This window comes from Etheostoma cragini, chromosome 2 (assembly GCF_013103735.1).
Source record: "Etheostoma cragini isolate CJK2018 chromosome 2, CSU_Ecrag_1.0, whole genome shotgun sequence".
Taxonomy (NCBI): Eukaryota; Metazoa; Chordata; class Actinopteri; order Perciformes; family Percidae; genus Etheostoma; species Etheostoma cragini.
In genome coordinates this window covers 1,781,270-1,798,301 of record NC_048408.1, presented here as the reverse complement: position 1 = coordinate 1,798,301, position 17,032 = coordinate 1,781,270, and the positions used below count along the sequence as shown (strand labels likewise).

Below are 17,032 nucleotides of genomic sequence, written 5' to 3'. Positions count from 1 at the left end.
CTGTAAAGTGTCTTGAGATAACTCTTGTTATGAATTGATACTATAAATAAAATTGAATTGAATTGAATTGAATTGTTTATTGGATTTGCAAGAACTTGAATTTTTTTGTCAAATTGTTTGTTTTTATTTTCAATTTTTTTTCTCCTTGTCAAAGTCAAGATCTTGCAAATAAAACTTGAGCTCTCACAAAACAAAGTCAAGATATCGCAAATAAAACTTGAGATCTCACAAAACAAAGTCAAGATCTCGCAAAAGTGTTGGTCCCCAGTACATGTGTTTTAGCAATTTTTTTAAATTATTTATTTTTCTTGATTTTTTTCCCCCTCCATGTCTTTATATAAACATGTACAACTGGAGGAATACTCCAAACAAAATAGAACTTTCATGTCAAGTCAATGTACCTACAGTCCAATTTTTAGTTTCCATCCTTTTTAATTCATTTTTGTGTTTTACAACGTGTTTACAATACTCCGATTGGACATCTTGGACCATCATTGCATCCGGGGAATGACTGTAAAAGCACTGTGTACCAATATATAGTATACTTGTGGCATCACAACTGTAAGTCCTGACGACTCTTTTAAAGGCAGAGTTTCTTTCCTACAGGCAGTGTGTATTTCTCTATGGATTGAGAATTTTGATACTTTCACCTTATTTATATAGCACCTCGTCCTGCTATATACAATATTATACTTTTTACAATATTGGACCTTTGAGGTAGGGCAGCCTGTATGTAGCATGAGAGGCAAATCCCAGAACAATAATGTCTGACGATCATGCCCATTCAAGCAAATATAATCACTGAAGTTGACTCGGGACTCTCATGGAAATGACGCCCTTGAGTGAGACTAGCAATAAAAGATGCTGATTGGGCCTTTTGTCTGTTATGAGCTGACTGCTACACATCTATATGTTGTACTTTAGTCAATATGTATCTTTAATGAGAGTCACACCAGGGGCAAGTCTTTTCCAGGACTGGTATTGGTTATGTACTTTGCTCATGAGCACATAACCATGTAGTGGCACACAATATCATGTGCACACATCACCAAGTGTGCCTCTCCAATGCTCTGCCACTGTACACTTCACTAATGATGAAAGTGTGTATTGAGGTCCACCTATTCAATTATATTTGCATCGGATATTATCTGGGGATTTCTTTTGGGATTTCTTTGGGATTTTGCTTCTGGGGACTGTGCCAGAATTTGACAAAGAAAATGTTGGACCTCTAAGAAAAGGAAGAAGCTCAAGGGAAATTAGTGCTTTCAAGGCCTGATTGAGCATAGACGGAGAGAATGAAGAGAGAGCAGACAGCAGAAATGTAAATGATTGAGGCACACACAGCCACCCCCTCCCCACAGACACACACACACACACACACACACACACATTTGTAAAAGATGTATCATACTGATTACATCATCAAGCATGAAATAATTATCAGAGATATGGCATCATCAGTGGAAGACAATGAATGACAATTTTTTAACATGCTAATCTGCAGTCACAGTTTTAATAATACACTTTACATCTCAGATGTGGCAATCAGTGTCAGTCATCATTCTCTTAAACAGGTTCAGATGATATCATGTGAAAAGTTACGCACAACAATTATACAGTATAAAATGCTAAGAAACTACAGTCATCTGACTAAGTTTAGACGCTAGATGGGCTGTATTAACATATTTTCTGGTCTTTAAGAATACTCAAAGTCCTATTTTACCACGTACAAGAACTATTCACACACATTTATACCATGCGGCTGAGGCCGAAGGACCATGCGGCGGAGGCCGAAGGTGCCACCTGCTCATCAGTTAAACACTCACACACATTTACACTCTGGTGGAGCAGCATCAGGAGAAATTTGGGGTTCAGTGTCTTGCCCATGGACACTTCGACATGGCACTGCAGGGTGAGGGATTGAACCGCCAACCTTCCAATAGGCAGGCAACCACTCTACTATCTTTTCAGCGGCCGTTGCAGTAAAGTTAAGCTGACAAGAGCATATCATAGTAGGGGGGGTTTGGGTTTCCTCTCTGAGGGAAGTTTTGAGCATCAACAACTTAATTTCCTGCATTCTGATACACTTTAATGCTATTAACGAAAAAAATACCTTTATTTAGCCTATGTGAAGATGAAAAACACAGATGACAATTCAAAATATATTAAAACTATAATGCAAAGTTGTGTCATTGTCATTAGGCATTTTTAAGTGGGTATATGGAAATGTATCTGGAGCTTTTACACCACTGATACAAAAGGTCCATGAGAACATCATGTCTTAATTTACTTCTCTCTCTGTGCTCTGTCTTCACTGCAGACCTTGTTTCTGTTAAGTGCCCCAAAAAGTGGTGCTCCGCCAACCAGCTAACATCATTCCTCAATCTCCTCTTTCTGTTACCTTCAGATCATGCTGTTGACTGATCCAGAGGTGGAGAACAGTCTTCTGATCAGCTCTGATGAAGGGGCTACCTACCAGAAGTACCGGCTAAGCTTCTACATCCTCAGTCTGCTATTTCACCCCGAGCAGGAGGACTGGATTTTGGCCTACAGTCACGACCAAAAGGTTAGAGAACAGGCACGGCTGCTTTAGCGACTAGTTGTTCACAGGTATCAAAAGTGTTCGGTCAGAAAATCTACTTAGAAATATAGGAGCAACTGGATAGGATAGAACAACACAATGTATGTCTGCTTAATAAAACATCCCCTTTATTATTAGTTTCATTTGTTTTTGTTAAAAAAAAAGTATACATCCAAATAGATTACACATACTACAGGCGGAGTAGCCCCTTCCCTGGGATATATCTCATATCTAAGGAAGTACAATGTAATCGTAATTCCAGGCCAAAACTTTACTTTTGATTGAATCTTGTTTTTTTGTCATAGGTTTTAAAGTCATAATGTCGACTCAATAAAGCTAAATCAGTATAACTAACTCATAATGTAGAATATTTTGAGTATTGAAACAGTTCTTTTCTACTTAGAGCTGACATCCGATGTCTGGTCAGACTCATTATCTTCCTTTTAAATGTTTCAGAAACAGTGTAAAGTTCCCTCTGATGATCATAAATGACCTGTAACAGCAAACAAGACCATCAGTGAAAAGAATGTCATTTTGATATAGATTTTTTGCCCAGGTCAGATTTTTCCTGTGAAGTCACAGAATGATTTAGGGCGGGTAGACGGCGCTACCGTAATACATTCTGAAGGGTCAACAGATTTCCTGTAACTGTAACAGGAAATCTGAAAAACTGTAACACCTGAAAAACCTGTGTTATTTTATCCCGCCAGGAAAAAGGTAGCGGGAGATTTCTTTATATAGGCCTAATAATATTCTAATGTAATTTTAGAAGTTATCTGCTGTAATTATGGATGATACTGGGGCAGGACCACCACAGGAAAGAAGGAGGTTAAATGAAGAACTATAAGCTAAAAGGGAAAGTGAAAGGATCACACTCGGTCAGGCTTTCAACACATGTAGGCCATTACGGGATTGTAAAGGATTCAAAACCCACCCCTAATTGGCTTTCAGATATGCAATATGTCTATTTCATTCATGAAATAACTTCAGATTACGTGAAAAATGACGTCCCTCTTCCATTTAGCGCAAATTTTTATTCCTTTTAGTCCCTGTTTGTGTTGGCCTACTACTGTCTTTTACGTTGTCCCCTTGTACTTGTTTAAAGCATCCTTGGGTTTTATATACAGTGTTATATTAATCTGATTTATTATTATGTTGGTTACTACAACAATCTCTTAATGCTTTGCCTCGTGACACAGCGACAGTGATACCTGCTTTCTCTCACGATACATCAAAAATAGGCTATGTTACCGATGCAACTCTTGAAATGCAATGATGTATCTGTAAGTTATTCTCTTATAGTAAATTTATGATTTTCTGTCCGAGCAAAATATTTATCGTAACTATAAGACCCCTGGTAACACTATCTCCTAGAACTTGATACCAGCATGTGTGGTAGAAACACTACCGCTGTTGTCCAAAGGGGCTGCTAGAATCAACATGGAAGGAAAGTTCCACAGAGCCACTTTAGATCAGAGGAATTGTGCTGTTGTTTTCTTTTGTCAAATGGTAAAGGGGTATAAATCATTTAGCTATTTTTGTAGAAACATGCTTTTATAATTCTGAAAGTAACATATCAAAAAAAGGGTCATTTTGGTAATGGTAACAATTCTAACACAGCTGTGTGAGTGCTTTCACTACAAACTGCACCCTCAGAATGACCCTTCCAGGCCTCAGAGACACACTGCAAATGGGTTTCTAATAAATAATCATATGAGGAGGACATGCACAAATAATTGTCTCTGTGAACTGGTGAGGCAGGGAGGGATAGAGAGAGAAGGAAAGAAAGAGGTACATTTATAGACATTTTAAAATAACCGTTTGCATTAATAAAATGCTTTTCTTCAGCTCAGCCCATTTGGGTGTAATGTTTCAGTTGTGATGAATTATGAAGACCTTCTCCTTTGCCGAGGTGTGTGCGCGTGCGTGTGTGTATGCATGTGTGTGAGCATACACCCCCCCCCCCACACACACACACACACACACACACCACAATTTGCTATGTGATTACTCTGGGATGCCTGAAACCCATAAACACCATGCCATTTTTTATTCATTTTCAACTTGTGTTTTTGTCATTTTTCACTTCAGTTTTAGAATTCAGCCTTGGCTCCACCACACTGGCTATGAATTTAATTAGGGGTCTGGACTTTCAAAACCACTACTAAATGATAATCATAAAGTATTGATGTCATGGGGCTCCCATGTTTAAGGCATCAGAAGTCATCACAAGTTTCTACAGCATTGAGAGAAAAAAAAAAAGAACAAATATATTTTTCTACTGATTCTCTTGCAAGCTCAAGCTTCTGTAGACATTACATATAAATGTCTTTAGGTTATCTAAAGAGGATAAAGAAAGAAATAGAATAAGTTGACCTCTTTCAAAAAAAAATGTCATCTGATTATTTTAGTCTTTCAAAAATCAGAAGCATATTTGCTGCTCTGTGTCACATGAGACCTTTCAGTTATTTAGTTGTTTGCCGTTTTGTTTAGATTTGTTGTTGATCTGCTCATCACAAAAATGGCTCAGGAGTCAAGAGAGTTGATAGAAAACAAAATGGGCAAAGAGGTGGCGCGTGAATGGAACTGAGGGGGCTGAATGAGGCCTAACGTCAGTGCTCGCTTTCTGTGACACAGCCACCTGTCACTCAAAGAACCTTAATTATCCAGAACTTTAAGCTTTAATATGACATAAAAACTTTAGGCTTCACTATTATTCAAACAGGGTGTCATTAAAGATGAACTTAGCTATAGAGACCAAAACCGCTTTTTCCCCCCCCTTCCAATATCTATTTCACAAGGGCACCTTGCACGGTTCTGCGGGAGCCACGGGGTAGATTTAACGCAGAAGCATAATTCACACTGCAGGTGTGTTTAGGGTATGTCCAAATCCAGGTTTCATCTTTCTCCCATTCCTTTTAAAAGCCAGGTGCGTTTGTACCTTGGCATATTGCTATTATGATGGAGGATTTGCATTGTGTGTGTGCTGCTGTGTTTCCCTGTTTGTGTGTGTGTGTGTGTGTGTGTAACAAGCATAGTGCGCATAAACCTAGGCACATTTTACTAATGCGCTGTTAAAAGGACAATGAAATGCTACGTTACTGAATATAGTCCAGGTATTTAATGGTCAATGACGTGATCACTTTCCATTGCATCAAGACAGAAATACGCCCAGAATTCACCTGAACACACCTCCCAAGACCAGCATGGGCGAACAGCTGGCCGCAAGTCCATTTGCTTTTTAAACGACGTAGGCACTATATGATCTTAAATTAGTAGAGACATTTGCGTTGCGCTTTGTGGCGGGCTGGGTTTCAAAGATAGGGCCCAGAGTGTTTTGCCCCCTATCCCTGGATAGATAAGCGGTGTAGCCAGACCATAGTCCAGTGCCGACACAGGTCTTGCAAAGCAAAACTACCCATGCCGTAACTGGTACAAGTCATCTCCACCCCAAAACTGCTTCTCTGTCAGTGCTGCTGCATTTGTTGATTGAAAGACCTTTGGAAGTTATAAAGGCTGCATCACCACGCCTCCCCCATCCCCTGCTCTCTGCCTCTTCACTGTCACTTGCTTGGCTACGTACTAACTTGCTGCAGGAAGATAATTAGTCAAAGTGATTCCCTGCATTACCCCTCATGCCCCACCCCACACCCAATTTGGCTTGCATCTGCTTAGCACATCTTGGCATGGAAGTCATGGAAATGTCATCACCTGGGCCATTGTGATGGGGGGAATATATATATGCTTTATGCCACTGTATTTTACTGCCATTCTCACAGGTGTAGGGATATTTAATTAGGGCTTCCTCATTTTTGTCAATAATTCGACTGATCAATTGCTTTGGTCTTTGGTCTAATGCTTTTTTCATGCTGAATGACTTATTTCCAAGACATTATGAGCACATCTCTAGCCCTTCATTTTAAGTCTTAAGCAGATTTTTGTTCTAAGCTATAACCTAGGTCAGCAGAAGACCTTGTCTTTTGTTTTTCTGCCATTGAAATACAACAAAACAAAAGGAATCAATAAACAATAATAGCTCATTTAGTAGCAAAGTAAAAGAGAATTTGTGATTTGACAGCAGTGATACTGTGTTTTTATGGGTGCTTTTGAAAATGCAGTCTTACACTTTACCCTTCGGGATAGAGTTAATAAATGCAATTAGAAAATAAATTAATGTAAACAAACAAAGTCATATTTCTGTTATCCGCTAATGCATGATTGTTTACACATTATGCATGGCTGCCCATGCAAAAAATGGAAAAGGTCCAGCTTGAAACACTGAAATAAGTTGTACGCCTCATTAAATTCTAGCTGTGAGCTTCAGAGTAATCAGATTCGTCATTGTGCTTTGTCAGAGAGGTGCAGGTGTGTTTGATGACAAAAGGACATCAGTGAGTATATCAATAAGGTTATTGATTTACTGAGTAAATCTACAGCGGCGTGGAGTAATGTCTGGCTACACCACACATCCATTCTGGGGATAGAAGATAATAAACGCTGTGGGTTGACACAATACAGAAACCTGAGCTATTTAGATTAGCTGGTTACATGGTAAACCTCATTAGCTCTTAACAGTGTTTCACCGTCGTCCACACCAGTCCAACCAATTGGTCCCTAAACATCCCACTTAGACAAAAACTTCTGGAAACATATTCTTTGTAAATCTTTACAGTCATTCCCAGAAAGAATCAAGCAGGTCTGCCGTGTGACACAATCCACATTTTCTTCAAAAATTGCCATTTTTAGTGTGTAGCTTAGTAGCTTGAAGCTAGTTGTTGTTTATCAAAGGGAACGGAGAATGAGAATGACATCACATAGAGACTGGAAGGTAAGGGATTTCCGACAGAACATCCTACATCACCGGATTAGAGGCAATAATCCTGGAAATGGACTGGCATTGATCCAGAATGCTGAGTAAGCAACAAAATATGGATACAGAATGCAAACCTATGCAAACCCATACCTAAATTTATTTGGGCCACTAGGGGTAAGCTCCTTACATTTAAATTATGAGAAAAAAACAGAGTTTAGATTAAGAGATATGTTTCTCCGCCTATCACGCACACCCGGAAATGGACCCACAAATGCTCAACTCAGGTAAGTAGAAGTTCAATGGTTTTATTAGAGCACTGTTAAAACTGACAGGCAAAAATGTCCAAGTAACGACAATCTGAAAAACAAGCCATCCATCCATCCATCCATCCATCTTCGACTGCTTATCCGGTATCGGGTCGGGGGGCAGCAGCTCCAGCAGGGGACCCCAAACTTCCCTTTCCCGAGCCACATCAACCAGCTCCGACTGGGGGATCCCGAGGCGTTCCCAGGCCAGGTTGGAGATATAATCTCGCCACCTAGTCCTGGGTCTTTCCCCAGGCCTCCTCCCAGCTGGACGTGCCTGGAACACCTTTCTAGGGAGGCGCCCAGGAGGCATCCTTACCAGATGCCCGAACCACCTCAACTGGCTCCTTTCGACGCGAAGGAGCGGCGGCTCTACTTCGAGCTCCTCTCGGATGACTGAGCTTCTCACCCTATCTCTAAGGGAGACGCCAGCCACCCTCCTGAGGAAACCCATTTCGGCCGCTTGTACCCTGGATCTCGTTCTTTCGGTCATGACCCAGCCTTCATGACCATAGGTGAGGGTAGGAACGAAAATTGCCCGGTAGATCGAGAGTTTTGCCTTCTGGCTCAGCTCCCTTTTCATCACAACGGTGCGATAAACGGAATGTAATACCGCACCAGCTGCTCCGATTCTCCGACCAACCTCATGCTCCATTGTCCCCTCACTCGCGAACAAGACCCCAAGGTACTTGAATTCCTTCACTTGAAAAACAAGCAATAGTCAAAAATCCAAGGGAATCAGGAACACAGGAAACAGGGCCAAACGCTTTAATTTAATTAGGGCCCGAGCGCTGACAGCGGCGAAGGCCCTATTGGAAGTGAAGGAATTATTATTATTAGGGCCCGAGCGCCGACAGCGGCGAAGGCCCTATTGGAACTGAAGGAATTATTATTAGGGCCCGTGCACGAAGTGCAAGGGACCTATTGTTTTTGTAGGGATTATTATTATTATTATTATTATTATTGTTATTATTATTATTACGCACCTTTGCACTCATTTTTGAGATTTTTCTCATGTTGTAAAAGTTGCAAAAACATGCACACATGTCAGACCTATAAAAAATGACAGAATTGTGTTGTGATTGGGCTCGAGCAATGACCGAGTGCTCCATAGCGTCACCTAACGTCCACCCTGACAAAAAAGAATTCATATTTTCCAAACCAATTTTTGAGGGATCATGCGTATCATCTGGAACTGTATCATGCTATTTTTATAAAAAATCTAAAAAAATTACAATTTCCGATATGGCGAATTTCGTGCGACATGTCTCATATTTCAAAGACGTTTTTGAGGACCTTAGGATCCACAAAAACTCTCAAAATCTTGCAACCATGTGCAGAAGATGAAACTCTTTCTTCTGATTCCACATTTAAGCTGGAGAGTGTTACTGTTGCTCTATAGCGCCCACTTAATTGGATTTAGCATTAGGGCACATTTTTGACGGCTTCAATATATACAAAAACTCACAAAAATTGGCGCCCACGTAAACAGCAGGGAGCTTTTTGAATCTGTTCAGCGATTTGGCCCATGCCTAAAAGCGTGCTCTGTAGTGCCCCCTAATGTGTGGAAAGGCCTTAACTTGGACATAGTTACTCTAATCTTCACCAAATTTAATACACATATTGCTCTAACCATTGCAAACATCTTTCCCGTTTACCTTCAATAGCTCCGCCCAACCAGAAGGCGGCCATTTTGAATTTATGAATTGTCATGTGTTTTACATTCTTTCAAATTCCTCCTAGGCCGTAACACCAATCTTCTTAAAGGTAGTATCTACTGACACTCACAATGAAAAGTTCTCCAAAGAATTCTGATATTGCAAAAATTGTGCGAGTTATAGAGGACCAACTTCCTCTCAGGGTTGTTGAAAGAGGAAGTTGCATATCTGTCCATCCATCCATCTTTATCCGCTTAGCCGGTATCGGGTTGCGGGGGCAGCAGCTCCAGTAGGGGACCCCAAACTTCCCTTTCCCCGGCCACATCAACCAACTCCGACTGGGGGATCCCGAGGCGTTCCCAGGCCAGGTTGGAGATATAATCTCTCCACCTAGTCCTGGGTCTTCCCCGAGGCCTCCTCCCAGCTGGACGTGCCTGAAACACCTCCCTAGGGAGGCGCCCAGGAGGCATCCTTACCAGATGGCCGAACCACCTCAACTGGCTCCTTTCGACGCGAAGGTGCAGCGGCTCTACTCCGACCTCCTCTCGGAGGACTGAGCTTCTCACCCTATCTCTAAGGGAGACGCCAGCCAGCCCCCTGAGGAAACCCATTTCGGCCGCTTTTACCCTGGACCTCGTTCTTTCGGTCATGACCCAGCCTTCGTGACCATAGGTGAGGGTAGGAACGAAAACTGCCCAGTAGATCGAAAGCTTTGCCATCTGACTCAGCTGTCTTTTTGTCACAACGGTGCGATAAACGGAATGTAATACCGCACTGACTGCTCCGATTCTCCGACCAATCTCACGCTCCATGGTCCCCTCACTAGCGAACAAGACCCCAAGGTAACTCCTTCACTTGAGGTAAGGACTGACTCCCTACCTGAAGAAAGCACTCCATTGGTTTCCTGCTGAGAACCATGGCCTCAGATTTGGAGGTGCTGATCCTCATCCCAGCCGCTTCAAACTCGGCTGCGAACCTGATCCAGTGAGTGCTGAAGGTCACAGACCGATGACGCCATCAGGACCACATCATCTGCAAAAAGCAGCGATGACATCCCGAGCCCACCGAACTACAACCCCACCCCGCCCCGACTACGCCTCGATATCCTCTCCATATATATTACAAACAGGATTGGTGACAAAGCGCAGCCCTGGCGGAGGCCAACCCTCACCTGGAACGAGTCCGACTTACTGCCGAGAACCCGGACACAGCTCTCGCTTTGGTCATACAGAGATCGGATGGCCCTGAAAAGGGACCCCTTCACCCCATACTCCCGCAGCACCTCCCACATTTTCTCCCAGGGGACCTGGTCATACGCCTTCTCCAGATCCACAAAACACATGTAGACTGGTTGGGCATACTCCCAGGCCCCATCCAAGATCCTTGCGAGAGTAAAGATCTGATCCGTTGTTCCACGGCCAGGACGGAATCTATATCGTTCCTCTTCAATCCGAGGTTTGACTATCGGCCGAACACTCCTTTCCAGCACCCTGGAGTAGACTTTACCAGGGAGGCTGTGAAGTGTGATGCCCCTGTAATTGGCACACACCCTCTGGTCCCTATTTTTGAAGAGGGGAACCACCACCCCGGTCTGCCACTCCTTAGGCACCGTCCCAGACTTCCACGCAATGTTGAAGAGGCGTGTCAACCAACACCAAGAGCTTTCAGCATTTCTGAACGGATCTCATCAATCCCTGTGGCTTTGCCGCTGTGGAGTTGTTTGACTATCACATGTGACTAATCACGCCTCTCCAAGTATCTCCATCATTGCCCAAATGTGCGTTGAAGTCCCCCAGCAGAACTATGGAGTCCCCTACTGGAGCCCCATACAGGACTCCATTCAAGGTCTCCAAGAAGGCCGAATACTCCGAACTCTCGTTTGGTGCATACGCACAAACAACAGTCAGAGTTTCCCCCCCCATCACCCGCAGCAGGGTAAACTCCAACGCAGTGGCGCTCAACCGGGGGCTTGTGAGTATCCCCACACCCGCCCGGCGCCTCACACCATGGGCAACTCCGGAGTAGGACAGAGTCCAACCCCTATCCAGGAGTAAGGTTCCAGAACCGAGACTGTGCGTAGAGGTAAGCCCCACCAGATCTAACTGGTAGCGCTCCACCTCCCGCACAAGTTCCGGCTCCTTCCCCACAGAGAGGTGACATTCCACGTCCCCAGAGCAAGCCTCTGCCGCCCGGGTCTGGTCTGTCAAAGCCCCTGACCTTCGCTGCCACCCATATGACAGCGCACCCGACCCCTTTGGATCCTCCCACAGGTGGTGGGCCCATGGGCTGGAAGGAGAAGTGCCACGTTGCTTCTTCGGACTGTGCCTGACAGGGCTCCGTGGCAAACCAGGCCACTAGGCGCTCGCTCACGAGCTCCAGACGGGGGCCCCGAGCTTCCACCGGGCTGGGTCCCTCAATCCCTTCCTTGATCTTCCATTAGAGTTTTTGAGGGGGGAAAAGTTGCATATCTGACCAAGATTTATTCCAATTGCCACAAAACATGACACAGTTGTTCTGCATAGCAGTGTTTCTTTCACAACATATGCCTATCTGACTGAATAGGTCATTTATCGGGGTGGCTGTGGCTCAGCGGTAGAGCAGTTGCCTGCCAATTGGATGGTTGGGGGGCTTATCCCTGGCCCTGCAGTCCCATGTTGAAGTGTCCTTGGGAAAGACACTGAACCCTGAGTTGCCCCCAATTCGCATCAGAGTGTGAGTGTTTATATGATGAGCAGGTAGCACCTTGTATGGCAACCTCGGGCACAGTGTGTGAATGGTGAATGTAAAAGCGCTTTGAGTAGTCGTTAAGACTAGGAAACACGCCCCCTCCCCCATGGCCATCATTACTTTAAGAAATGAAAGGCAGTCGCTCTGGAATATTGTCCCCAAGTGCAGTCGTAGTTGGCTTTAAACTTTTCAGACTGACATGTTTTAAGTTATTTCACCCTTTTTTGTTAAGTAAATAATTCTGCATGTGTTCATCATAGTTTTGATGCCTTCAATGATAATCTACAATGTAAATGGTCATGCAAATAAAGGAAACTCATTGAATCTTTTGGTTTGTACTGCATATACACACACACACACACACACACACACACAAAGAGACCCACCCTAATGAAGGAGAAAGTGGCTGTAATTACCGTTTCTGTTGTTGTATCCGCTTGATATTTCCCACAATCACCAAGAGTCCAGGCCTGAGGACATTTGCAGGCCAATATGGACTTTTGGTGATAGCGCCACCAACTGGCAACAGGAAATATGCCTTATATGACAAACATCATCCGATTAACATGAAACTTAGAATGTGTGGTCTACATGTGATACTGAGCAGGCGCCCATATGTTAACCACGCCCACTCAAGCAGGCCAAGCCCCCGTCCCTAACATTTGAACCGTTCAAGCTACAGTCTTGTTTAAGGTGTCATTTAACTCAACAGAGAGTTCTTTCTTTATTGGTGATGCTTTGACCCACCCCCTGTGATCTGCCCATGCCCCTTCCACAGATAATGAACTTTATGCTGTAGATTCTTATAGCAAGGAGTTCCATCTTCATTGGTGACGATTTGCAGCATCTGAGTGCCGCGCAAATTCACTGCCGCAAAGATTAGCCTCTGCCAGTAACCCAACCTGCATAGAGGCGAGGGCCCGTTCATCGCTGCTTGCAGCTTTAATTATTATCATTCTTTATTCTTTTTCCGTCAAATGAATTGCCTTTTTGGAGGACTTATCATATTCAAAAACTCACCAAATTTGGCGGTCGCATCAAGTCTGGTGAAAATTTATGTATTTTAACGGTTTCGGGAATGGGCGCACAAAAATGGCTTGCTAGCGCCACCTACAATATTACAAAAATTAAGCCCCTGCACTCTCTTCAGAGACACTTGAAAATATATGATTTTCTCGCCTAAATTTTTACCCTTAAAAAAGTGATGCAGTTTCCACATGCTTTGGCCCTCTGGGATGACCCTGAGGTCATTGGGAAGTTAACGCTCTCAATTTATTGTTTCTATTGGCATTGTGACACTAGGCCTTACTGACACAGAGCTACAGAGGTTAGAACAGATAATTTCTATTTCCGTCCAAGTAAATCATCTGAAAAATTTATAAAAAGCACTACTGTAAGCATATTACATGGGCTATATACTAAAATAGTACCCTAGCCACATGTCTCAACTTAGAACAGAAAAAATCCAGAAAAAAATTACTTATAAAATGTATTTTATATGAATTTATTTCTACAGATATATCTGTGCGTTTGTCTTATTTCTTATTTCTAAAAAAGCCAAAAAAGTGCTAAATACAAAACTTCTGAAATACAAAACACATCCACATAACTCTCACATATACCTAAAAGAAGTACATACATAGATTTATAGAAATAAGTAATCATAATTTCATGAAATGGGGAAATGCCATCAGAAGGCCATATTTTTACTTTGAAACAGCTGGAAGGGATCACAGGGTTAGTTTTTTCTGGCCATGTTTGTTATCAATCAACTCGTCTTCTTATTGGCTACACAGGGATGCCAGTTGTATGACCTTATCTTCTAATTCGTGGGCTACACTGTCAATCTTTCCCACGTGGGCCCAATGGGGAGTGTGAGATTTCATTTGCTTAGCTTGGGGGTATCTTGAGATAGACTGATGCTATTGAATGGGAACAAAGTTCATTGGAATCTGCACAAGCCAGAGAATCTAACGGTGTCTTTGGTGCCTCGGTAGCGTGCCCAGGGGAAAAGATACACACGATAGAAACCAATAAATGATGATAAAATAGATTTATCTACATCAAAACTTGGGCTGAAACTACAAGATTGTGAGGGGACCAGATAATTATGGATTACAAGGCTTGGATATTCTAATACCTTAGGCTGTTTTCGATGTAGGAAACTAACGTTTTTGGTGATCTTTCACCGCTTTGATTTAAGACATGAGGAGACAAGTAGGAAACACACACTCGATTAGACTCAAATCTTTCTGTGTTTCTTTACTTCAGAACATGATTATATGTGTGAGCTCGATGGAATCAGGAGACTTTACGCTTTCAAATGATGTATGGCATGAGCATGTTTATGATGGTTTAATGCTTACAATTTATGAGAAAAGTCAGCACTTCCGAAAAACGGCGAGTTTATCTCCCATGGACGGGAACTATGCGCCCATCTATAGACTCACGAAATTTGGTACACATATGTAGCATGGCAGGGGGGACATAAAACTCCATTGTAGCCCCACCCTAATAGTCATAGGGCATGGCCTTGGCGGGGCAGCCATTTTGTGCGATTTGCCACCGAAAGAGGAAGTGGGTGTAACTTGAGCGTACGTTGTCCGATTAGATCGAAACATTTCACGATTCATCAGAGTCCGCCCCTGACGACATATACACGCCGCTATTGGCTCAAAGTCATAGCGCCTCCTAGTGGCAACAGGAAGTAGGCCTAAAAGACAAGGTGCTATACTTTAACAAACTCCTCCTAGAGATTTCATCCGATCATCTTCAAACTTGGTGTGTGTCATCCTAAGATGTTACCGATGAAAAGATATTAAAAAAAAACTTTTCGTCATACAGTGTGGGCGTGGCACGGCGGCCATTTTGGATGTTTAGCGAAGAAGATGAAATTGGCTGTAACTACAGTGTACGTTGTAATATCTAATTGAAAATTAATGACCTGTATGACGTATAGTGTTGTGTGAGGTATAAATGAACTCAGCAGAGACTTCCTTTATCATTGGTGATGTTTGACCCGCCCCCCTATGACGTGGCCACGCCCCTTTTCACAGATAATGACTTGTATGACGTATAGTTTTGTGTGAGGTATCAATGAACTCAGCAGGGAGTTCACTTTTCATTGGCGACGATTTTCAGTGTATGAGTGATCCTTGAGTGGTCTCAAGGAGAGGCGTCCGCCAGTAACCCCGACTCGCGCAGGTTAGCGAGGGCCCTCCATCGCTGCTTGCAGCTTTAATTATTATTATTATTCTTTCGTACGGCAAATGAATTGCCTTTTTGAGGGATTTATCATATTGAAAAACTCACAAAATTTGGCGGTCGCATCAAGTCTGGTGAAAATGGGCCCAGGAGGTGAAGTGGCATCTCTCCCGCTACCAATCCACACTTTGTACTTTGATCCATATGGGGACTTGATCCTCGACCCTCTGGTTCCCAACCCAACTCCCAAACTTGACACAGAAACGAGACATGACACTACCCCTCCCTGATAGTCCAACTCCAGGATCTTCAGGGTGTTGCTAGTGGAACTCAGGAATAAGCTCAGGATCTAATATGTTGCCGGCTGACACCCAGGACCTTTCTTAGGGCCCGTACCCCTCCCAGTCCACAAGGTACTGAGGGCATCTCCCTTGTCTTCTGACAGCAAGGAGCCTCTTCACAGGATAGACAGGGCCTCCATCAATGATGTGCAGAGGAAGGCACCAACTGATTCCGGGGCGTCTGTGGCTCTCTTGAGCAGGTTTTACAGGGCTCAGGTGGAATATGGGATGAACCCTCATGGTCTTTGGTAACTTCAGTCTCACAGCAACATTGTTAATAACTTTTTTGACAGGAAATAGACCAATGAACGGTACCAACTTATGGCTCTCTTAAGATCCTGGGTAGCTACCAATACTCTTTGTCCCTCTGTATAAACAGGATTCATAAAAACAAGACTAGCAGCAGTTAATCTGAGACACCTTCTCCACACTGTTGATGTGCAGAGGACATTAAGACCCCATTGTCACTTCTCTCTCTTGATGCAAGGAAAGCTTTTGACAGACTTGGGTGGACTTTTTTAGGTCAGTCTTAGAGGTGATGGGATTTGGCAACACTTTCATTGGTATGATTGAAGTTTGTATTCTAATTCCTTAGCCCGAGTCTTAACCGGACGCACCTCCTCCTCTTTATTTCTACTTTCTAGATCCTCCCACCAAGGTTGCCCCTTGAGTCCGACATTATGTGTTCTTTCTCTAGAGCCTCTCCATCAACCTATTCACCAGTCAGTTAGGGTGTCACCGATATGCATATGAAATACACAGCACCATGTCTTATTATTTGTGGACAATGTCTTGGTTTTCTTAGAGAACCCCTCTCTGTCTCCCTCTCACCTTCTATCATTATGCAAGGAGTATGGAATCTTATCAGGCTTTCCCCTGCTCAAACCAGATTACTAAGCATAACTACTTTGTTGCTTTCTACGTCTTAAAAGACATGAAAAAGTGGATGGGTCTCAGCATGTCTATTTAAGCCTGTATCTCAGTGGTTAAAATGAATTTTCTACATTGGATTAACTTTGTAGCTCCACGCTAAATTTCTCCCTGCTTCTGACTGTTGGCATTTATTACAATCGGCAGTATCTAAATTTATCTGGAAGGGCAAACGGCAGCGACTTAAGGTGTCTACGTTACAGAGGAGGAGAGAGGATGGTGTCTTCTCAGTTCCCAACTTCAAACATTAATTGTGGGCCTTTGTGTTGAGGTACCTCCTCACTTGGTTTCGCCGACATGTGTCTGTTTGATTGGCGTACCTCAGAAAGTGCTATGACAGAGCCTTGGTCACTTGATGACGTTCTTTTTGGCAATGTTTGTAACAAACAGTGCCAGTTACGCTTTGTCCCCGTTATCTCTCATCTTATCAAGATTGGCTGAAACACACTGCCATATAGCTTGTAACTGGCACA

At 43.2% G+C, this 17,032-nt stretch overlaps 1 protein-coding gene across 5 annotated transcripts in view; it reads left to right on the top strand.

Moving 5' to 3' along the window:
- Positions 1 to 17,032, top strand: part of LOC117957731 (VPS10 domain-containing receptor SorCS1) — a 200,295-nt gene that overhangs the window by 133,423 nt on the left and 49,840 nt on the right. For all 5 annotated transcript variants that reach the window (XR_004659585.1, XR_004659586.1, XM_034893754.1 and 2 more), the window contains exon 4: positions 2,408 to 2,566. Coding sequence is in view for 3 of the 5 variants with exons in the window: in XM_034893754.1 (XP_034749645.1) it covers positions 2,408 to 2,566 (159 nt within the window). In the remaining 2 variants the exon portion in view is untranslated. The remainder of the gene's footprint in view (positions 1 to 2,407; positions 2,567 to 17,032) is intronic.